This window comes from Rhipicephalus microplus, chromosome 1 (assembly GCF_043290135.1).
Source record: "Rhipicephalus microplus isolate Deutch F79 chromosome 1, USDA_Rmic, whole genome shotgun sequence".
NCBI classification, from domain to species: domain Eukaryota; kingdom Metazoa; phylum Arthropoda; class Arachnida; order Ixodida; family Ixodidae; genus Rhipicephalus; species Rhipicephalus microplus.
In genome coordinates, this window is record NC_134700.1 from 64,762,089 (window position 1) to 64,786,484 (window position 24,396).

The window sequence follows — 24,396 nt, forward strand, 5'->3', positions numbered from 1 at the left end:
ACTTCACGTTACAACATACTGGTGGTAAAAATATTCTCTGGCAGGGTACAGAAGTGCATGCACTGAGCTAGCTTGTGCAGCGCAGTCTATTCCAGAAAGCTGAACCTATGTTTGGTACAGAATTTTGTAACCACACGATGCTTGCACAGATTAAATGTGGCCACACATAGCAACTTCTGAGCTTTTTTATGAAATGATCTCACAGTATCTGAAAACATTTGTTTTTTTGTTTACTTCATAGTTCCCAGTGAAATATTTCTCTTGTTCCTCTCATTGAATAATGGCATTTGGTGTGACTAAGGTGTTCCTAATGCCTCACTATGAGATCAGAAAAACGATTCTCCTTGAAATTGCTTCACAAGCATTTCCTAAGATATTGAATGACACTGCTTGCACATGTACAAACATTTGCTAGTTTTATTGAGGGTTGATGATAAAGGGAATCAGTTGGTGCATCCAAGCCGGACAGAGATTGACTGGCCCTGAAAAGGGCCGTTTAGTTATATATCTTGCAGCTTGTTCCAGGTAGACAGGGCTTCATTCTGTAGAAATGGTAACTCATCACACTGGTTCCCCAGCATGAAGAACATAACTTGATGCTAACACTGACTCAGATGTTCTGAAATGTCATAGAGGGTACATGAAGGCTGGGTACATGAAGGTTGCAGTTATACTAACTGTACAGTCAGCATGCTTGTGTGATATGTGCATAGCTGCATCAAAGCCACGTGTGAGAATTGCGTGAACAGCTGAAAATCTCAATGGCAGCATAGCTTAAGAAGTCTGTCATCCCTTTTTTGCCAGTTTCCAATATCATCCTTCCCTTTTCATGCATCTTCTTTCAATATATCTGGGGTTTTAATTCCCAAAACCACGATATATTATTGAGAAGCAAATTTTGAACATCTGGTGTTCTTTAACATATTCACTTGTTTGCAGCGCAACACCAGAAACACAGGACAGGGAAGGAGGAAAAGAGAAAGAAAAGACAGCGCCGACTCGGAAAAAGACAGCACTGACATCATGACACGCACATGTCGTGATGTAAGCTGCCCAAAGAGTTGCCTCCCGTGAGAATAGTGAAGAATTGGGAATAGGATCTACCAGTAAGGGCTTTGTGTGCAATTCACAAACAGTGAAAAAGATGCACCAGGGGTGAACCACAGGTACATGGTGCACTCTGGTTGAGAGAGAGCAGAGTAAAACAGATGTGCCAGACAGGAGATTATAAATGGTTTTGTCTGGAGCTGGTGCCAGACCGAGCTCTGATTAAGCGTAAGGGAGTATTGAGCGCCAGGCCAATCTGATCCCATTCCTGTGATGGGGTGCAATGTGATGACAGGTGCGAATTCCATTTTCTTTTTTGTCCATGGGTTTAGGGAAATAATTTTTCAGGGATCAGATGAAAATATCTCCGACATACATAATAACATGCTTATTCTTGGGCGTAGTCATGCCTAGCCACCAGATTGGGAGAAAAAGGAATGTTTCCCGAAATGTGCGATAAAGTGTTTGGTGCTACGCCTTGACGGAAGTATTGATAGGTGCTTTGAAAATCGGTGCGCCATTTCTGTAATCGTTAAATATGCAACTGCATGTGCCACTGCTAGGGATAGCGTGACACTCTCAGCCATTTCGGGGTAAGCCGTTTTAATCTACATGAAGATGTTAATGAGCCCGTTCTCCATCACAGCAGTAGCTGTGGCCATTCCTTCAACTAGGCCTACTGCAGCGCCAACTAAACGTCTGCATGAATTTAGCGCTAGTACCGTACATAATAATCAACACGTGCCTTGGGTTCACTTCGATGGTATTGTGAATTCATCTTGCGTGACAATGGTTTAAGTTGCATGCGTGCCTTAATCATTATTGCAATAGGAGACCATGATTTATCGTCACGCATGGTGTTGCTTAGCTCGGTCCTCAGTGTTCGAAGCAGGTTCCGCCTTGTGAGTGCATGAGAGAGGCACAAGAGTTGATTTCTGCTCTGTGTTTCTATAATTTCCTAGCCTGTATTTACAGGAAGCGGATAGTGCTGGTGTGCGTCAGCTGCCTCGGTGCACTCTCAACCGCCTGCCTGGTAAGACTGATATAGCTCATTCTATCAGCGCCTTGTCGTACTCCCTCCTCACACTGCGACATGTCCTCCACTTGGAGGACATGATGATGGAACAAGATGATACGAAGCCCAAAACCGCAATGTTTGCAAGCCACAACCCGAGCAAACAATTCAATGGTGAGGCCAGAAAATCTACCTGACTAGGCCTGGAGCAACAAGCCAGAGAGCATATTCTTGGCTGGATAGATGGATGGATGTGGCCGTACCCTTTAGATCGGGCGGCGGCTAACGTCACCTACCCGTAATGCTTAGTGAACTAACCACTAGATTTTTTTTTCCCCTTTAAATAGTAAAGTTGGACGGGTACTTTGAAGTGAAGGGTTTAATTTTCAATCGTTCCTTGACTTTAGCCACCAATCAGATAACCTCCTTCTAGTTAAGTCTACCCGCTTAAAGTCTATTTCGCCCTCCCTGTCCCTAAACACCAGTGCTTTGAAAAACTCTGCGCCATCATCTTGAACTATAAGGTGAAGCCCTTTACAGAGCATTGTCAAGTGTTCGGCAGTTTTTTCTTTCTCTTCGCACGCACTGCATATTGTGTCTACCTCTTCATATTTGGCCCGATATGTCTTGGTTCGCAATACTCCCGTCCTGGCCTCAAACAGTAGAGAACTACCCTGAGTATTATCATAGATTCTTTCTTTGGCAATTTCCTGCTTAAAAGTTCGATAGATCTCTAGTGCGGACTTTTTAATCATGCCAATTCTCCACATGTCAGTCTCCGTTTCCTGCAGTTCCTTTTTAACCGATAGTTCTTTCTGGTTTGGCCACCTGCTGTTTTCTAAGTATTTACCAGTCAATTTCCTGGTTCGCTTCCTCCATTTTGTATTGACATTCTTCATGTACAAGTAGCTGAAAACCTTCCTAGCCCAACGCTCTTCCCCCATTTCTCTCAATCGCTTCTCAAATTTTATCTTGCTGCTAGCTTCCCTGCCATCAAATGATGTCCATCCCATATCACCTTGTACTCCCTGGTTTGGTGTATTCCCGTGAGCTCCTAAAGCAAGCCCACATATTTCACGTTGCCTAATTTCTAATCTTGCTTGAACTTCTGACCTCATGCACAAGACCGCGTTGCCGAACGTCAGCCCAGGAACCATGACCCCTTTCCATATTCCTCTCACAACATTATACCTATTGTAATTCCACAGTGCCCTATTTTTCATCACTGCTGCATTCCTGTTATCTTTATACGTCACGCATATTTCGTGTTCCCTCAGGTACTCGGTCCCATTGCTTATCCATACGCCCAGTTATTTGTATTTATCTGTTATCTCTAGCGTGACTTCCTGTATTCTAAGCTCACTACCTTTGTTATCATTAAAAATCATGACTACTGATTTTTTCCTAACTGAATCTAAAATCTAACCTATCTCCCTCATTACCGCAGATGTCCATCAACCTCTGCAAATCTTCCTCGTTGTCGGCCATTAGCACTATATCATCTGCGTAGATTAATGCTGGTAGTGCCTGATCAATGAGTTTTCCTTGTTTGACTAAAGAGAGGTTGAAGCCAAGTCCCCTTGCCTCTAATTTGGCCTCTAATCTTTGTAGGTACATCATGAATAAGAAGGGTAACAGTGGGCACGCCTGCCTAAGTCCACGTTTCGCCACTGTGGGCTTGGATACCTGTTTTTCCCACTTTTTAACTACCTTGTTAGTTTTATAGATTTCCTTTAAATGATTAGTGACTCCATCTTTTACAACCAGTGTGTCTAGTATTCCCCACAAGTCCTCTTGAACCACGCTATTGTACGCTCCCTTGAATTTCTGCAGGCCGGTAGGAAGCTTCACAGCGCAGCGCCTGATCTTGTGAAACGGCGCAGCCATGCAGGCAGGGCATTCAATTCCCTCCCTATTTTTTGTATACTACTATCCTTGTGTACATCGTAGAACACATAACAGTAATGATAGCAAACAGATCATTGATTCGGGTAGGCTTGGTGTTTTTATTTAAAATGGAACAACGAGGAAGCTGCTGAAGCTCGTGCCTGTATACAGCTGCTTTATATGGAGATGAAACTTTAACGAAAAAAAAATGTAATGATAAACAGTAGGCTCATAGCAAACAACATTTCTCTGAGGGTGCATGGAATATATGTCCAATGCAAGGCTATGCATTGCAGTCCTTACTGCATTAATTATGTACACGTACTGCAGGGCATGCAAGTGTATGCAGACACACGCTGACGAAATGACATTTTTTGCTACATACAAACGTGCACCGCACCAAATAAGACGCACGTGTTTGTATAGTCAGGGAACACTCGTGAATATTGACGAAATCACACAGCTCGCTTACAGTGTAAAACAAACACAATTGCGAACAATAAAATGCGACGCTGTTTAAAGAGGCGGACCCAGGTTACGAGGAGAATTATCAGTATGGCATACACACCACGTGTCAAGCTTTTGCAACATCTAAAGAGAGTAAATATGGAAAGTTGGCTTTTTAAGTTAACATGACAGTACCAAATGGAGAAGCCACACGAGAGAACAATTCATCGTGGGCTAAAGAATGTGTTTTAAATATTATACACAGCTTTGCAAGATAATATCGACGAGTTTTACTCGTCTAGGTGTGGGAGGTGTAGGCCTGATAAAATGCGATGTTGCTTCAGAGCCTTTCTTTCGTAATATTGCAATTTTATTCAACTCTTTCAAACGCGGCACCGTAAATTTCTACTGGGTGCTCGAACACGGCAAGCAGGTCGCGGGGCAAAATCTTTGTAACATTTTATTACCGAAACAGCAATACTAGCAATGCTTGAGCTGCACTTGCTGTTTTCTAAATTGTAACCTCCTCAATCTCATCACTGTGATCAGGAAACAGAGAGGAAAAGTACAGCAGTAGTACGTAGAGAAATATTCAATTTCAAGCCCTTTAGCAATATCATCTAAACAAATTGCCAGTTCACTGTTGAATTCTCGATGAAAACAAACAGCTGATCAGGGACGCAAGCTTGGCTTGGCACTGGCTTGGCCGTTCATACAGAGCCAAAAGCCGTTGCAGGAAACTGGATTGCGGATCGTATTGAGACAAAATATTTTATACATTTTTGTTTTCTTTGTTTCATTTCTCTAATTGCTCTTGTGATGGCGTGGACCGCGCTTCGTGATCTCATGTACCGGCGCACTGTTTTTAAGTTTAGTATGGCGCACGATAATACATGATTGCGTGCTTTAATTTAAAAAGGTTCGCGAGTATGGCAGCAACACTGCAATGTCGGGAAGAGGCACGGGGAAGAGGATAGTAGTAGAACCAGTAGCAGCTGCATGCCCGGGTGGAGCGACTGATGCCCAGATGGAGGAATGTCAACCCGATGCCTTTTGTGTTGGCCGTTCTGGCAGTTCCGCCGACTTTATAGAAAGAGACGACCCCGTCGCTTGTCCTCTTGTCTTTTCCTTCGGGCATCAGCGACAACATTGACGGACGGCGTGTTCGACTTCACCGTGCACGTGAGTATAGGTTGGTTTTTCATTCGAGTGAATTCTTGTTCAGATTTGCAACTTGTCGACTTCATCCTGATCACCTGTCACCGGCAATAAGTCACATACGTGTGATATTTAGGTGAAATAAATGATAATGCACATTTTCTGCTCCATTTGCGTGACTTAGCTACACCAGGACATGAGGTAAAGCCTTTGTCGCCTAGCCACTAGCAGGCAAGATCGATCACTCGCATCCTTCAGTTCACGAATCAACGCGCCTGCCTTAAAATTAGTAAGCTGCTCGCAAAGAAATCTTACTGAGGCAATTTTGTTTTCTGTGAACAATGCACCGTAGATTTGTCTTGAATAACAAAAAAAAAAACTTGAAAAATAAATGTCGCGACCTTTTAGAAAACGCCGTGTCTAAGAGCTAGACGCGGCATTTTGTAAAAGGCTCATTAAATTCAGTATGTTTTCGTAGTTTCTGCTTGAAATTATTATTGTCTATGAATTTCATGGCCCAATCTTTTGCTTTGGCTGAAAATCTCGGCGGCAAAAACTTTGTTCAGTGTCCCTTTAAGGGCAGGTGTAGATGCCATCATTTCAGTCGCAAATCTTTTTGCTAGTCGGTCGGCTGGTTAACAATAAGGGTACTAACTAGAATTCCAGATTTCATCAGCAACACATCGTCATGGCTTCATCAGATGCTGCATTATATACATTCTATCCTCGTTTTTAAATAGGTGTACCGTATGGTCCACTGTTACAGGAAACAAGCGAGCTCATGGACAGTGAGCCATGTGGTGCTAACTGGCAGCGAGGCTTGTGAATGGGACGCATGCGCATAGAATCGGGGTGCGCCCAGTTTTGTCTGCCATTTCTCCGCCTGTAAGCATGACAGCATTGGAAAGCGCATCCGTATTTTAGCTGCGCAATTTATCTAGCCCAGTGCCTCCTGCTTCAGGGATTTCCTGTGAGCACAAAAAATGCATGATTTTAATCGTTGCTGCAGTGTTTTGCAAGTTGTCACTGTAAAGCACATCATATTTTTCGCATAATGCTCGCTGCAACTAGCAAGTTTCGATGACTCAAAATGCTGTTCAGGTCTGATGTAGCAAACATTTTAAGCTCGTCCTCGTGACCATGAAATATTGGTTTATTAAATAATGGAAGGCAGAGTTGGTATCAGTTGATTTACAGTGTGAAAATGAAAAGTGCGAAGGACCGTGCCTCGCAAGTAAGCCCCGAGAGCATGAGCAGAGAAGTAGCAGATGAGGATGCTCATGCGCTGCATTTCCAAATCTCACCAGCACTATGCTTGACGGACTGCTGGCCACGCACTAGCGTGTTCTTTCTGAAACAGGACTTTGGCCCTGTAAGCAAGTTCTTGAAGGGCATAAGTAAAACGTAGAATGGGCCCCCTAAATGCACCCATCCTTGAACCATTGGGCTTATGAATTAGTGCCCTTTTCAAAATACAACTATTCTGAGCTATAAATTGTGACAGAACAGTGCACGAAGTTTAAAAATGGGAAAAAAGTCTTTAAATGTCCCCTTTATACATAGTGTTCTTGTGATGTCACTTCTGCCGTTGTCGCCCCCTCCCGCCATGCCCGGGTAACTCCCTGGGTACCTACGGCAGTTCACGTGCTGCAGTGCGGTTTGTTGGGGGCTCGTCATCTGTTGCTGTGAACGATGTGGAAGCATTGTGGTTTTTTGTTGTCTTACTTTAACGAGCTCATTGGATTAGGAAGGCCTCGCTCGTTCACTCGATACAAGACCAGATAATCAAGATGTGCGACACATATACCAGCCACGGCGTACACCGGCTGCCCGCCACAACCTATGAGGGCCTATTATCTTGCTTTCACTACAAATTGCCTGGCCCAAAAACAAGTGAAAGCTCAAAATCTCTCGAGCCGCAATTTTAAGAGTGGATGTGCGAAGCGCAGCTGCTCCCATCGAAAACTAGTCATGCAGAGCTAGGCAAGTTTACAAGAGATATAATATTATGAATATATTGTCACGGCCTACGCCACCAAAGTAGCAATGCCCCCCCCCCCCCCCCCAAGTGTTTTAAACAGTGCTGATGTTGAGCTTGAGCCTCTTTGATTGCAATTTGTGGAAATAGTCGAGGAAAATATTATACAAGGCAGATAGCGACTTTGCGTGGTGTGTGCCGCGGTAATGCCAGTCATCACTTTATTTTTCGCATATGCTTTAACACACTTTTCACTTTGTATTTTGCTTTTGTTGTACGCTAATGTACAGTGGAGTCACTGAACATGATAGAGACCGTGTATAGAATTAATTGACTAATTAAAAAAAATCCTGACGCCCAACTTGAACCGATCGGCTATACTTCAAAGTGAACTAATATTGTTTCCCATTCTTTATAGTTTGTTTCAATGCAATACCAAATCTCCGCGATCGCCATCACAATTTTAACCACCTTCCACGCCATCATGATTTTAACTGCGGACAAGTTTGTATGTACAGTATCTTGGTAAGCTATATCTGTTTGCAGGTAAATACTTGGCTATGGCACTTACCCGTAATGAAGTTGCACCTGAAGATGCAAATATTGCAAAGTTTCTTCAAGTAGCTTTTGTTAATCTGCACCAGCCAAATACGCTGGTACTTTTAGGAAAATCGGAATGTGCGTTCTCAATTTCAGGTTATAACTTTCAGCGAAGAAACACCCTAAGCTCTGCTCCCTCTGCATGGACTACTAAATCAACTTGCCTCACCAGCAGCTCATAATTTCTCAAACTTGCATCGTGAGGCAAAACTAAACGGGTGCAAGCACGAGGAGACAACATGGCAGTTGTAGGCGATAGATTCGGTTGGTGCCCGGGCATGTTGGTGGCGCATTTCGGAAGTGACGAAAAGACGCTGCGAGATTCACGTGCACACTTTGTATAGTTGCTGTATTGGACAGCAAACTTTTTTTCTTATCTGAGCAGTTTTACCAAAGGAAGCTTCATCATATGGCGTGATAAATGAAGCGAATCCACAGGTTGAACCACATCATAGCCTCGCTGTGCTTTTGTACTTTTTTTAGCTCGCAAAATTTATTTGTACATATAAGTGACAACTTGCCAGTAATAAGGCAGCACTTGTTTCTTTACCATATGATCATCTCCGGTGTGCTGCTGCCTCAATATTTCAAATTCTAAGCATTTACACCATTGTATGCTAACTTTTCCTTCAAAGTGAGACAAGCCACATGTGTATCGTAGATCAAGAAGCATGCCAGTTTTACGTAGTTGCAAGGTAAACATCAGAAATGCACAGTTGATCAAAAATACTAGTTTAATGGTGCATCTACATAGCAGAGCACCTGTGGCACCTCGGGAACAAGATAATGCCACATATGTTACAAGAGATAATTAAAAAGACAGGGGACGTTCCGTGAACAAATAGAAACAAAAATGAAATGGCACGTGGCAGCGAGCGAAGGCGGCAAGGGGGGGGGGAGCCCGTGGGACTTCAGCGGATGAACGTAAGGTGTGTGTTTCATATGTGGAAAAAAAAAAATTGAAAATTTTGGCGACTGAAATGAGGGTGACTTAGTGAGTGCGCTCATGACGAGAGTAAATACGGTTATTATTATTTTTTTTTTTTTCAAATCTCTTTTGAAAGCCACAAAAAATCTGTATGTGGTGCAGCCTAACAGAAGGTCCGTGAAGGCAAATTATGAATTCGTCGTTGTACAAAGGCCTTTTTTTTTTTTTTTTTTTCATGCGCACCATCCCCGCCGCGGTGGTCTAGTGGCTAAGGTACTTGGCTGCTGACCCGCAGGGCGCGGGTTCGAATCCCGGCTGCATTTCTGATGGAGGCGGGAATGTTGTAGGCCCGTGTGCTCAGATTTAGGTGCACGTTAAAGAACCCCTGGTGGTCTAAATTTCCGGAGCCCTCCACTACGGCGTCTATCATAATCATATAGTGGTTTTGGGACGTTAAACCCCACATATCAATCAATCAATCATGCACACCATAAATAGTGCTCAAAATTTAATTGCATATATTGTTTTCATCCTCGCTGTATTCCGTGCTGTTTATGATGTAAAAAAAAAAAAGTTGCACGCTGAAGTGGTGCTGCTTTTGGGCAACAGTTGAAAATGGCGGGGTGCATGAATGCGGAATACTGCCGCTTACACTCAAATCACTCTTGTGGTCACCTCCCACTGTTTGCAGCATGTGTTGTGTATACACAGCTGCATGTTTCCTAGCTAGAAAAATTTGATTTTAGGTGTTTCACGCCATTTTTCATGTAACTATTCCACAATTGCACACACTGATCAGCAGGATTTCATTTGCGCTGAAGGACACAGGTGCCATAAAATTCATAGTCGATTCTTTCAAGAAACCGTATGTAAAGGCTGAAGCTTCATGCGTACATACACACACACATACCATATTGTTTTTTGTACTTCATGAAAGCTGCGAAGGTCTCATGTGCCTCCAAGCGTAACCTGTCTTATTTATTCTCCATCACCGCAAAAGTTTTGTGAGTTTCAAATAAAAGTACTTTGCGCATGGCCACTTTTGGGTAATTTTTTTGTGTAGGTGTTATTTGAGCAGCCTATAGTGTTTACTTTATAAGCCTGTATGTATATGTTGCATTATAAGGATGCAGAATGTGTGTAGCTGTACAATATAGATGAAGTGTAAAAATTAAGTGTGTCTATTGTAGTGTTCTTGCAACCAATCTTACCCCCGTATTCTAGAACGTCCCTCCACTCAACGCTTCACCTTCACTTGAGATGGCTGATGGGAGCGCCGTCTCTAAGCAGAGAAAATTGCTTCATGTCAGCAATAATCTGCTGTGATTCTCGAGTAGCGCAGCGTCGCTTTCAAACGAGCAGCGGCACAGTGCTCAACTCTGTCAAGTGAAGGGTGAAAGTCGAGTCGGGGAGCGTTTATGAATATGGGGGTTAGTTTTGTTGTCTTGTTAACCTGCCATTAACACTGGATTGATGCTACTTTGCTCTAGCTGTACAGTGCTCTCCAAGGCTCAAGGAGGCACCGCACGGGGAAGGCTCGGAGCAAACCATGCGTGAGTTTCCTTTCATTGTTACACTATGCGCGTATTAAGTGATAGACTTTAATGTATGCTATTTGTATTGTGCAAGTTTTTGGGGACGTACAACTTCCAACACTTATATGTTCTGACGAAAATCACGCAAGAATGAGAGAAGCTTGTGCAAAAATCATGCAAGAGTGTAAGAAGCTTTTGCAGAAGTCTGTGAAATGAAGTTTTGAAAATTTGCTGCAATGTGTCATTGTACAGTGGTCAACAGTCTTGCTCAGTATGCTTGACTGCAGGGCTCCCGGCTGCACAGGCGCATCTACGGAGTGCCTGATGCATGATGGGCCAAATGTCAGCCTGCACACTGGTGCCTCTTATCCCCGTTTGTCTGTTACATCAGTGTCTCTTGTAAAGGGGATCAACTGTGCTACCTTTTTTTTTTTTAATGTAATGAGTTCTTTTTCCAGATTATTGTTGTTTTAAGGTAGAGCCTCACATTTCTATCAAATACTGAAGATTCTATTTTTCCTTCTAGATGCTATGAATTCACTCCTTGTGTTACAATAGAGTGAACACTGTTATGAGAAAAGCTACTTTATGGAGTTAACTCACTCCATATTGACTTAACACACAGAATTGGTGAAAACTACACTCCATTCCAGCTGCAATAGGAATAATGTTCATTTGCATACTTCTGTTTCTCTTGTTTGTTTGTTGGCTGGAGGTTTGGAGTATAGGGTGGCCAGAGGGCACTGTGTAGTCTTTCATCTTCCCAATTTTGTGAACATCAATTGATAGCCGTATGGGAAGCAGCCAGCATGCTGAAACAGCGGTGCAAGCATGCAAGATGTTCACCATTGCATGCAGTCAGTTGCTGTGAGCAACCTACTGCATACAATTAACTGCGAGTGGTGAACTAACGCTGCACTATGTGTGCCTCCTGGAAAGCTGCAATGGTAAAGTGCCACAATCGTATAGTAACATGGATAACATCGCAATTTGTTTGTTGAATAATTTTGCAACAGAATCAATGGAGTTTTGGATAAATTTGTGTATCTGCCTGGTTCATCAAAGCTACAGAGTCAAATGCGGTATATACTCGCGTATTATGTGTACTTTTTTTGTCAATCCGGTCATGTGCGAAGCTAGTAGGAATCGCTGGCCTAAAAGCTCAACTGGGAATATATGTTGCAGGCGCTGTCACAGCTGTCTCAAAGCGGATTGTCATTTGTTTGCTAAGCCTGTTCAAATGCCCCCATTTTCTTGAAGTTCTTCCGAACAGTGCTCACAAAAACCAGTTCCCACGACAGGGTTATACCAGAGAACATAAGTACTCTCCAATAATTGTCGGGAACCCAACGTAAAGTAAGATGCAGACAAGGAAGCGCGATGCCAACACAGTGCTGTGTGTGTCGCCCTTCATGTGTGTGTGTGTCCATTCCTTGTCCCAGTCTTCTATTGCGTTGTGTTCCCTCCGATATCTAACCAACACACCCAAGCTTCTATGCTAAGTCTTATTCAACGCACTCTTCTGCTGGCTCCCATACTGAATATTGCATGTCGAAGAACTCCACGCTGATGTGCTTAGCGGTAGCACGGTTTCAGTTTTCTTCGGTAAGCTTTATAACAGCAATCTGCCTCGTATATAATTATTGTAGCCTATCACAAGGAACGGTAAAAACGCAATGGCCAGATGGCGAAACCGAAAAAAAAAAAAAAAATGAGTGCGAAAACCTGCCTCATCTAGTTGATGTGACAGGTCCTTGCACGCGTTCAACATCTGTGCTGTGTCTCGGGAATACATTCTTGCCGTGGAAGAGGTGGGAAGATAGGAGGCAAACCTTTAGGCATTTCGGACTACACATAAACAGGTTTCAGTTTTCAAGTTCGATATTCTAGGGAAAGCATAAAAGTTCATGGAAGAAGGGACCTTGCACTCAGTCCATTTTGTGTAAGGCTGCACTCGCCTGCTCGACAAGAGATGTGCCTGACCAGAGCATCATGAAATCAAATGTGTCTGTGTGTGTGCTGGCAAGGTGGCTCGGGCTGGTTGGGGAGGGCAAAGTATGCGAGCAAAAAGTTTCTTGTAGTAAAGCAGGCTGGCTAATTATACTGCTGAGCAAATTATGTGAGGATGCAAATTGTGCGAGTAAATATGGTACGTACTCTTGTATGTTTCAGCTCTATTGCTACGGATTCTGCGGATCCAACTTGGCATCCGGCAGCAACAAAGAGAGGTTCTGCAGGAGGTGCGACAGCTGAAGCACAAGGTACGGCTCTTGTCCGTGCCTCAGCACGCCCAGCCAGCACAGCGCCCCTCTGACCTTCCCCGGCTGCCTGCTGGTACAATTGGAGAAGTGGAGGCAGCAGAGGCAGCTGTGCAGAGTAAAGCTGTGGCTGCGGCTTTGGTGTATATTTCTTGATTTTTAATATGCCTATGTAACATGCAGAAATTTAGTACTGCTTTAAGATACTGTGTTTCGGGAAACAAACTAGTCAGGTTATCTCATGAGCCACTGTACTACAGTCGAATATGAATAATTTGTACTCAAAGAGGCCAGAAAATTTGTTCAAATTAAAAGAAGTTCAAAATAATGAAAGTTACCGTAATTACTTGAATCTAACACGCACCTTTTTTCCGGTTAAGAGAGTTCATAAATCGCATGTGCGTTAAAATCGAATACGAAAAAAAAAATGAATATGGTCATTCTATTGCCATCGCCACTTACAAAATGGCCGCCCCCTACGTGCGTCGGCATGGCGCGTCGGTCATTTCTGCCTATGTGTTTCCCATGCGCGGCACTTCATACGTGTGCTGAGGAGTTCGTCATCTTGTAGTACATTAGCATCGACGGCATGGTAGGGCCGACTCCAAAAACTCGACGAGTGCACCACAATGCTGCTTCTAAAAGAAAAGTCGTCGCGTGTGCCGGAACGGACAGAAATCGGGCCGCATCGCGGTCATTCGGAGTTCCCGAAACGTACGTGCGGGACTGCCGGAAACGACAGCAGAATATTGTCGACAGCAAAGATTCACGCAAAGGCTTCAGTGGACCACAGCAGGGTCGGTTTCCACAAATTGAAGAGCTGCTCGGCGAGTATGTGATTAAGCAGTGAGCGGCACAGCGGCCCGTGACGGCAGAACTGCTCCAAGTGCAGGCTATGCAGTTAGCCTTAGAAAAAGGGCTAATGCAGAGCCATTTTAAAGCGAGCAGGTGCTGGCTAACGAACTTTATGAAGAGAAAAGGCTTTTCCCTCCGAAGGCGAACGGGCATATGCCGGAAGTTGCCGGAGGAGTACGAAGAAAAGCTTCAGAGTCTTCAGAGGTTCCTCCTAAACTTGCGGCACAACAACGGCTACCTGCTTGGGCAAATCGGTAATGCCGATCACACGCCTCTTTACTTCGACATGCCTGGCACCACAACGGTCTAGGAGAAGGGGGCGAAGCAAGTTTGTGTACTGACATCGGGCCACGGTAAAACTAGAGTGACAGCAATGCTCTGTTGCACGTCAGATAGGCATAAGCTTCCCCCGTACTTCATATTTAAACGGAAGACGCTCTCAAAAAGAGTCGTTTTCGCGAGTGGTGTGATCAAGCGGGCCAACGAGAAAAAAGGGTGCGCGTTGCAACCAATGTCTTAGTTTTTTTTTTTTTTTTTTTTTTTTTTTTTTTTTTGTCGTGGAAACCGGACGCGCGTTACAATCGAGGGCGCGGTAGAATAGAGTAAATACGGTAAACGAGCGGAGGGCTCACCATGCAGTGATGCATGTGCATGGAGAAGTTTTATTCACAAATTACAGGACATCCGTCATTAATTAAAGTAGTCAATACATGTCTGTATACGTTGGCCTTACAACGAGTCAACAAGTTTTGCGTGCAGTTTGCAAAGCATTTGTACTTCGGCTTCAGTATTCTCCTGGCAAAAGAAGTTGCGCGCGGCAATGTCCAGTGCTGACACTCTTCGAAGACAACTGTGTTTCCACTATTACCATCTGCGCTGCAGCCGGAGCGTGGCCAGCACATGATGAGAATGGAGGAGCGTCTCTACCTGGAGAAAAGCAGATCGACATTCGAGAGAGAAACACTCCGCGGCAGCTTTTTTTTTTTCTCTCTTCATGCGCGGTGTTGAAAGGAGAAGAGTCTCTACATAGCAGGAACGAAAAACAGGGAAGCGTGACACCGGCGCGTTGCAAATCGGCATGAGAGAGCCAACTCTCTGCGACAGCTTTTTTTCCCCTCTTTCTCTTCATGCGCAGTGTTAAGAGGAGAAGGGTCTCTACGTGGCAGGGACGGAAAAAGCCGAAGCGGGGCACAGGAATGTCGCAGATTGGCATTTGGCAAACATTCCACCGCAGTCTTTTCTTTCCTTTTCTTCATTTTCTTCTTCAAGCACAGCGATGAGGTGTCTGAAGTGCCACCGCAGGATTGGGCGGGGTGCTGAGAGCATTTTCGGAGCGCGGTATAGCTTTGATAGGACCACAGCGTCAGTTCGAATTAAGTGTGTTGGAATTAATGAGATTCGACTGTATTTACTATATAGTCTGTGAAGTCCGAGTGAACTGTCTTAAGCTAGCAGACGATGTAGGCGGCATCGTGTGTTTGATGGGCAGTGACTAGCAATAGCCTGCTTAAAACAGACATTCAGTAATTTTGTTCATTTATCACCCTATTTCGTGTCCGCTGCGGCTCTCTCTACTTTGAGCTACAGTTCACCCTGCCTTGTGTTAGCCGATTTCTTACTTTTTTAAAAATCTAACATGCACCCAATTTCGCAGTGTGAAGAAAAATGCACCTTTGTTTATTGTGATGAGATTTCTATAGCGACATGCCTCTTTGTTGGCTATCACAGAAAAATATAAACAGCAAATGGTGCGACCATCTAGTGCGACCTTTATTTTTCTATCAGTTTCATCTATGACCAAGATTTGGTCGCTCTAAGGTTGCCTCTTAGTACGCCTTGATCATGTTCATTTATCTTGTTGTGCTCTGCTTACAATGCATTGATTAAAAACATGTCCAAGCTTCTTTTTGAATTCCACATATTTTATCGTTTTTCACCTGTAGAAGCTACTCCTGGTCAACATTCAGGCAAAGACATTGTAACCTCGAAGAAACCTGTATTGGAATTTGAGCACTGTACAAAGTAATTATACTATTTCATAGCTAGAATCAATATTTATTAAGGGTTATAACAGTGTTGTATTTGATTTCATAACAGCGAAACTGCATTCAGAGAAGGACTCTGAAAGGTTCTCACACTGAGTGTGAGAGGGCTGATGTGGAAACCATTTTAGGTCAAGTGAGTTGAAGTTAGCGTAAAAAAACAATGAAATGTTGTGATGCCCAAAAATTCAAGTTGTTGTTTTCAGTGTCCTCTTCTTGCAGATTTTTATCATGAAAACATTTCGATGTGCTGTTGCGTTTACCCCATCTATGCTTCTTGCATTTTTTTACAGCGCAAGTACCTCCTGCAGATTGGGGGACGTGGCCTCCGAGAAATTGGTGTGAATGCCATGAAGGCTGTATTGGCACATGACGTGCAAGTGCTGTACAGCCTTCATGGCAGAAAAGGGAAAAGGGCCTTTTTGAACCTGAGGCTCTGTAGATTAGTGACAGGTTAGACTTGTTCATTGTTTTATGTGTGTGTACCCTTGTGTATTCTCTGTACTGCAGTGCTTCATGTGTACTATGGTATTTCTGTTCTTGTATGCAGATGTCATCTGCCAAAAAGCAGGGTGCGACCAGGCGGAGGCCCTCAACTTTATTAAGAGGTGGCTGCCAGGGTCTGGTGATCGCTGTGGGGGCAGGAAGCGGCGCTTCAGAGAAGCATTTGTTGTGGAGCAGCCCGATGATCCCCACTCTCAAAGTGCAGATTATCGGTTGCTCGCGGCAGCTGGCTTCCTGCCCAGCCACAGCAGCCAGGGCCTTGACAGCACCATTGTCACTGTGCCCCCAACGCAACCTGACCTGCAGTAGAGCGGGCCTTTTTTAGTTGTGTATATATATTTTTCAATGTATACATTTTTTGTTGTACCAAATAAATAAAAAAAAAACAAAGAATAAATAGTCTGCAGACTGTCGGTGGTGCACTGTTCGGCTAGCTTATGCTGATTCGGAAGCACCATCACCATGTTTTAGTTACAAAAAATGCTCTAAACTATGAATATTCTCGATCACCATGTGGGGGACATATGTGGGGATTGCAAGGGGGGGACATACGCTTTCAGCATTTACTTCCTAACGACTTTTTTCGATCTGCTGTACCAAATATCAGTACCAAATAAAGCACTCGCTATTGCAAAAGATAAATTGGTAAAAAAATAAACTACACTTCTAGTGTTAGCAAAGGGAATGAGGTATAAAAGATGAAATAGATTGAGTAACTGCTTTCAGTTCTCAGCATTCAACTTTCTGTTGCCCCAAGTATACAGGGCTGCAAAGCTACAAGAGCGGGTCATCGAGGCATATTGTTTAAATCTTCCGGTAAGAAAAATTGCTTACTAATAATGGTTACATAATGGCAAGCCAATCAGTAGCCAATATTCGTCGTGCAGGAAACATCGGTGTAATAACGGCATTTGATTGGCCGCAATGTGGCCCTGGATTGGTCCAATGTCGGTCGTAAATCCGTAGCCAATATTCGTCGTGCTGCAAACATCGGCGTAAAAATGGCATGTGATTGGCTGAAATATGGCCCAATGTTGGCCGAACATTGGCAGCTTTGTCGGCAATACGATGGGCCTTCGTCGGCCCAATGTTGGTTGGATACTGGCTAAAACATCGGCAAAACGTCGGCCCATCATTGGCTTGAACGTCGGCCCGACATTGGAAGAAGTTGCACTTCCGACGTCGGCCCGACGTCGGTGCCGATGTTAGCCGATGTTGGTCCAAGATTGGTCCAACGGCGGCGTGCTGCCTGGGAAGCGTCCTACAACTCCGCCAGCCGGACTACTTCATCCCATAGCACCCCCGAGTTCACCATTTGACGTCGTAGGTGTCGACCTGCTCGGCCCTTTTCCGCGATCAACGAACGGCAACCGATGGATTATTGTGAGCGTTGACCACCTCACACGTTACGCCGAAACTGCGGCGATTCCTGCGGCAACGGGCACTCAAGTTTCACAGTTCATGCTGTCACACGTTATATTACGCCATGGATCCCCCCGTGTCATCATCAGTGATCGCGGGCGGCAGTTTGTTGCCGATGTAGTTGAAGACCTCCTTCGTCTTGCTTCATGCCATTTTCGTCACACTACCCCATATCACCCGCAGGCTAATGGTTTGACGGAACGAACAAATAGGACTCTCGTCAACATGATTTCCATGTATGTTGATTCTGGACACAAAACATGGGACGCGATTTTGCCATTTATAACTTTCGCCTACAACACTGCACAGCACGAAACAACGAGATACAGTCCATTTTATCTGCTCTACGCACGCCAACCCCGCACAGCTCTTGACACTATTCTTCCTTTTTCCGAGACTGATCAACCTACTCTCGCCGAAACTATTTGCCGCGCAGAAGAGGCCCGGCGCATCGCCGGTCTTCGAACTTTCGTCTCACAGAAACGCTCCAAAAACCGTTACGACAGAAGTCACCGGCACGTATGGTTTGAGAAAGGGGATTTGGTGTGGCTTTGGACGCCGCTTCGCAAGCGCGGCCTCTGCCAAAAGTTTCTGGCCAACTACACCGGTCCGTTTGTTGTCTTGGAACGTCTAAGCGATGTCACGTACGTGATATCTCAGCTGTTGTCAACTGGCCGCCGCTCAAGCAAGACCAACATCGTTCATGTTGCCCGTTTAAAACGCTATCATCATCGCAAAGAAACCTAACTCGGCCGGTGGGCATCGTCTGCAAAGGGGGAATTGCTACGATACTGAGGATGCGCGTGGAAGAAGAGGAGAACGAGGTTGGCACGAGCGGTGATCGGCCAGATCCCTGGACTCTCGCATTGATCATCTCCTGTAAATAAAGGCATCCATCGCACCGTAACAAGATATACTGTATGCAATGTTTGCAATTGGAGTTCCTCCACAATGTCAGAGTTTCCTGGTACTGTTTGTGAAGAACATGTAGATTTCGATGCACAAGTAGGCAACATCTCCTAGCAGGCTATCCACAAAGAGGGCAGCTTGAGCCTTCTTGATAACAGTTTTCTCTCGACACCTGAAAAGCTGTTAATACTGACCGTGATGTCCGAAGAGTTGCAGCTATAATACTCAAGAGCTTCTAGGTATGCTCATAAATGTTCGATGATGGATGCTGACAGATTGGTTGCATTAGGCAGCTTCTCATCAACTTTTAGCGTACTCTTAAACAACACAGAGGACAGAATATGCTTGCTTAAGAGTGTGCTAAAATAAAATATATTGTAAAATGGATTACTAACATCTCCAAGCCTATGCTCTGTCAGGTTACATTCTCGTTGTATGAGCTCGCATGAGAGGGTGTCCTGAGAAACATGGCCTTGTCCTGGCAAAGTAGTGTTCGTAAGAAGACATTTTTCGTATAAAGAATAGGTGAATAGGGGTTGTGTGCTCGAGTCGATGTTTTGACAAGCAAACTTGTCTTTTTCAAGGCTAGAATAGAACAGTTTCGGTCTAGCCTTGAGCAAGACAAGTCCACTTGTCAAAATGTCGGCTCCAGCAAAGTACCTCTGTTTACTGATTTTTTCTATTTTTTCCTTCCCGCCATTTTCATGCATTTAGGCAAAAATGGCCATATTTGGTATTTATATGCACCATAAAAACTACAGAAAAGCCCTCAGTAGCCTCTAATTTATGATCTCAAATGAAAGCAGCACGATAGGAGTGCAAGGAACAAAAAAAGCAACACCCTAAAATCTGGTTTCTAGTAATCAGCCTCATTTTTCAGTTTCCTCCGAATGCCACCAAGGACTTTTGACACATTGCTCAGTCTCGTTGGACCACTTATCGAGAGAAGAGTGACGCCGTTTCGGCTGCCAATTTCTGCACATGAAAGGCTGGCGATGACCCTGAGGTAAGGCAATCAAAAGAAAAGTAATAATCAAGTAACACATTTGCAGCTCTGTACTGCATGCTAAAGCATAGCTACACCAAAACCTGTGTTTACTAATATAGTAATATTCACGCTTTATGCTCAATACCATACACTCCAAGTTAGCACCATAGAATAGTTATTAGGTTATGGTCTTAAAATAAAAAAAAACAACAGTTCCATGTTTATGTAACCTTAGCACATAGCATAGGTGGAAAACGACACCACTTGCCGAACGCAGATGAAGATATTCCGTCGTCATCTCTGTCATTTATTTCATGCCCATTCATCTGTTTATGCACATTCTTTATTGTTTCTTTCATCTTTATTTATCTCATTACGTATTGCCCTCTTCCTTTTCCTAGGCGTTGAGCCGTGCTCCCTATCAGGCTGTGGAAATCAGGCGCTTTCTTCTTCTAATCATGATCACCTTTCCTTTCCCTCTTGTTCACTCAAACATCAGTCTGCTACACCCACAGTCACTTTTCGAATCCCACATTTAAAATAGGTTATGTGAGGCTATGCCATACTCTATTTTCGTCCCATTTTGCTTTACTTCCTCCTCGCTTTTACAGCACTTCTCCTCAGTCAAGTGAGTTTTCAGGAATACTAAATGACAAAGTTTTTCACATGTCGTTTGACACCTAATGAGAACATACACTGAAAGCTTTGTTGAGATCACTAGAAAGAGAAAAATCACTAGTTTCTTTTGCTTGGGGAAGTGGGAAGCCTGCATGACCTGCCTCTCTAGTTCAGCATTGCGATCGCTGTTTTGAAGCAAGAGCCATTCATTGTCTTCAGCAGCATTAAGCATCCAGCTCAGTGCAACAAAAGTAGATGTGTTGCCTTAAAAACATTTCTGTATTTTCAGATTTCTTGCTAATGGAGACACCTTCCGAAGTCTGTCATTCAACTTTCTGACAGGACGATCCACGGCAGGTGAAATAGTAAGGGAAACAACGGCCGTGCTGTGGCATGTTCTCCAACCACTGTACATGAAGTTTCCTCAGACAACTGGGGAGTGGAAAAGGGTAATGGGAGGACCATTCATACTAGATTTTTTATTTTAGTGGCTGATGTGTATCAGTGGCATATGAGGATTGTTGTGGTTTCATCATTTTTCTTTGAAAAATACATTCACAAGCAACTTATCTCATTGAACTTTTCATTAACTACATTAAGTAGTCTAAATTGAGTGCTTTTTTTTCAAATAAAGAAGTCAGTGTTCCTCATGGCCATGTAACGTGCTACAGTTACAAAAATAATCAGAAATAAGTTATTCCTCTCAGTCCACTGGAATTATGCAAGCAGTTGGCCACAGCAAGGAGAATGATAAAGTGGTTGCTTGGTAACATTAAAACATCAGCAAATGAGTGGCTGGCAGTGCACTCCTTTGTGAAATGACAACAGGAAGTATACACTCAGGTTGCAGTAATGGTAAAATAATTTGAGCTCGGCTTGCAAAGTATTTCATTTTCAAGAGTAGTACGTTGTTACTTGTCGAATTCATTTGAAAAATTGCATTAGAAATTGCTTGGTGCCCATTCAGGTAAATGACTCTGATGCAGTAACGGCTTTTTGAATATTTAAACATATTCAAAATTTAATTTCATTGGTTCTGTGCTGGTACGTAATATGTTTCAAGCAATTGGCCTATTTTAGTCCGACAGTGTGTGTTGTAATGCTGCGAATGCTTCAATTATCTGCAAGCCACAACTCAGCTCCAACTAGGCATCTGCATAACTTTATGTTTAATTGTCATATTTCATGTTGCATTCCAGTGTTTATCATTGAACAAGCATTTTGTTCCACTGAGTTCATTTATATTGATTTTATTTTTTGTGGCTCTTTCTTGATGGATCTAGATTGCTGCAGATATGGAGGAATTTTGGAATTTTCCTAATTGTTTGGGAAGCATAGATGGAAAACATGTCATCATTGAATGCCCAAGGAATACCGGTTCAAGGAACTTAAACTACAAGAAAACCTTCAGTGTTGTTTTCCTTGCAGTGTGTGATGCACATTACAGGTGAAATTCTTTTTCTTACTGGCCTTCTCAAGTAGTAATGACAACGAATAGGCAACTTGGTTAAATTTCCTCTCATGGTAATTCTTGACTTAATCATGTGGGCTTAAGATATCATAACAAGCAGATTGTCATACTCATTCAACATTATCTTCAATGGTGTTACAGTCACTTACGTTCATGCTAAACTGTGGGGTTCCACACTTGCATTATTACTTACACTCATAGATATTCATAACGATTTCCATTTGTTCAGATAGACTTTATTAATAGTAATACTGTTATCCCTTCCCTCTCTCTAGTACTCATTACCACTGCCACTGGCATGCCTTAAAACCTGTCGCCAGAAAGCAGTGTTGCATCTACGACAACACCATCACTCGCTCTTTTTTACACCTACCGGATGAGTGAGGAGGAAGTGAAGTCTGGGTGGTGTGCTGTATAACTATGTCTACTAGATTTTCTGTTTGGTTCTCCCACTGTGTGTTTTTCCCTTTTTAGCGTGAATATGGCAACAATAATGATGAGGAAGTGAAGCCTTTGGCGGGGAGGCTATGCCTCATTATAAGACGTGATTAAAAGAGAGCAAAGTAGATACAGACCAGTGTCGGATATCACACGTCTAAATGGAAGGCTTCAAAGTTTTGCTTGCTTGGTGTTTAATCTTTCACATGCCTTGACATCACACAGACACATACATGTAGCGTTTCACTTACATCAAAGCACTGCGACCACAGCCCTGGTCAAACACATGACTTGTACGTAAACAGCCACATGTAACAAAAAGGTGGATCATCTTGCACAATATTTACGGTATTCATTTGCGGGGTGACCACTAAGCTTAATAAACTTTTATTGTACACTGTATGCTCATTTTTGGAGGATAATTACATTTTGCAAGTTTTTACAGGTGGCCAGTACATGTACTACTGGACTCGCTATGGAAAACCAGTCCTTTGCACAAAGGCAACAATATGTGTTCTCATACAGCATTACCTATCACTGTATTCCAGATTTACATACGTTGACATGGGCCACTTTGGAGGCGAAGGAGACAGTGGAATTTTTTTAAGGTCCCGTTTGCTGGATTGCTTCAACAGAAGACTGTTTGGAGTTCCCCCGCCATCAAATGTCGGAAGCATAGGACTTATACCCTATGTATTAGTAGGGGATGAAGCCTTTCCCCTGAAGACTTTCATGATGCGACCCTACCCCCAGCGAGGCAAGTTTCGTTGTGCATGTGCAGCACAATTTCTTTCTTGATGCTGGACAATTATACAAATACAAAGAAAATTCTTATAGAAGATTCTACAAAAAATAATATAGAAATAGAGTTAACAGCTCATAGACACTACACAAGTTAAATGGGAGTAGTTAGACAATATCTGCACTACTGAGGCATATAGTTACTGTAAACTATGCGGAGAGATAGGAGTGTCAAAGTTGGCGTATACTTCGGAAGTGTGCAACTATGCATACCAAGGCAGACTGCAGGAGCTGAGTGTATTTGTCATGTCATTGAGTGGCTCTGCAGAAAGGCCTCCTACATTTGTGGGGATTCTTAATTGGGCTGTATTAAGCAGATGTTGATGGTAGTGTAGTTGACATTGTCAGTGCTTTATTAAATTTTGGAAAACTGACTTGTGTTTAGCCATTTCAATGATATACGCAACATTTTGACCTTTTAGCTAGTACTTGTAACATATAAAAAGAACCAATTCTTGAGAAAAGGGGCGGTGCAATCAAATTTCGAAGGTAAAGCAAGCATGTTGTGGCAAAGCATCGTCCCAATGCTTTGCCAGTTGGTATGTGGCAGAGGTTCTCGAAAGTTCTCGTTTGTTTTGTAGGTGCTTGTATGACGTGTGTGCGAGAAAGCCAGCGAGAGCAGACGATTATCAGCATGACATGCTTCACAGCCTTGTGTAGCCATGTGACCAAGCTACACAGCCATGTCACATGCTAATTCTGCGCCTAGAAACCAAAACCAAAAAAAGGTCCACATAAAAAAATGATATTAATCTATTTAGCGAGAATAAATTAACCTTGATGAGTATATCATGCTTGCTGGAGAGCAAACAAAGCGCAAGCCACAAAAATGGTGCCAGCAATGCAGCTTCTGCGTACTGCTTAACTGCTTGCAATATCGCAGCCAGAATATTACATTACAGGATGACACTATGTATAAAACTCATGCCGAGTTCTTACATTCAGCGCTTGTGCTACGTACACATACACGGAAAGTTGTTTGCACAAACATAAAGCTTCTGCTTTGCACTCCAATACCTGCTGTAATGAGTAATGATACCTCATTATTTTTCGTTTGATGTTCTTACGTGCGTTTCTTTGCTTACTTAATTTTCTTTAGAACTTCAAAAGCACCGGAGCAATCCTGCACAGCGTGCAGAGTACCTTCAGAGGGCGACCTTCAATTACAGGCTGAGCCGCGCACGCCGCCTCATTGAAAATGCATTCGGCATTATGTCAAGTCGGTGGCGGATTCTCCGCAGAGCCTTTAGGGCCTCAGAGACCACCACCGAAAACATCATCCGGGCATGTGTCGTGCTGCACAATTTCATGCTCCAGGAGTCGCCACATGCAAGGCTGACATATAATCCACCTGGCTATGTGGACCATGAGGACTGGCAGGGCAGATGCATGGAAGGAGCTTGGAGGGACGGCGACGATGACCCCTCTATATTTAAGGAGCCCACTGCATCTGGCTGTCACTCCGCTAGGTAAAATTTTGAACACCCTACCCTTT

The 24,396-nt window shown here is 43.5% G+C and overlaps 2 protein-coding genes across 3 annotated transcripts in view; both read left to right on the forward strand.

Annotated features, from left to right (window-relative positions):
* The window catches only part of LOC119178727 (uncharacterized), a 38,257-nt gene that overhangs the window by 10,300 nt on the left and 3,561 nt on the right, over positions 1 to 24,396 (forward strand). The window contains exons 2-6 of the mRNA XM_037429963.2: positions 19,466 to 19,591; positions 20,481 to 20,640; positions 21,475 to 21,638; positions 22,649 to 22,857; positions 24,001 to 24,370. Of these exons, the coding sequence (XP_037285860.2) occupies positions 19,466 to 19,591; positions 20,481 to 20,640; positions 21,475 to 21,638; positions 22,649 to 22,857; positions 24,001 to 24,370 (1,029 nt within the window). The remainder of the gene's footprint in view (positions 1 to 19,465; positions 19,592 to 20,480; positions 20,641 to 21,474; positions 21,639 to 22,648; positions 22,858 to 24,000; positions 24,371 to 24,396) is intronic.
* LOC142771947 (uncharacterized) lies at positions 5,120 to 16,651 on the forward strand. 2 transcript variants are annotated; one of them, XM_075873991.1, is made up of 5 exons: positions 5,120 to 5,578; positions 10,559 to 10,613; positions 12,768 to 12,856; positions 16,044 to 16,203; positions 16,301 to 16,651. In XM_075873991.1, exons 1-5 carry the CDS (start codon positions 5,432 to 5,434, stop codon positions 16,561 to 16,563), a joined length of 714 nt encoding a protein of 237 aa, XP_075730106.1. In that variant the 5' UTR covers positions 5,120 to 5,431; the 3' UTR covers positions 16,564 to 16,651. The 2 variants fall into 2 exon arrangements, with proteins under 2 accessions (XP_075730106.1, XP_075730165.1); XM_075874050.1 differs by having other exon boundaries at positions 5,440 to 5,578; positions 10,551 to 10,613.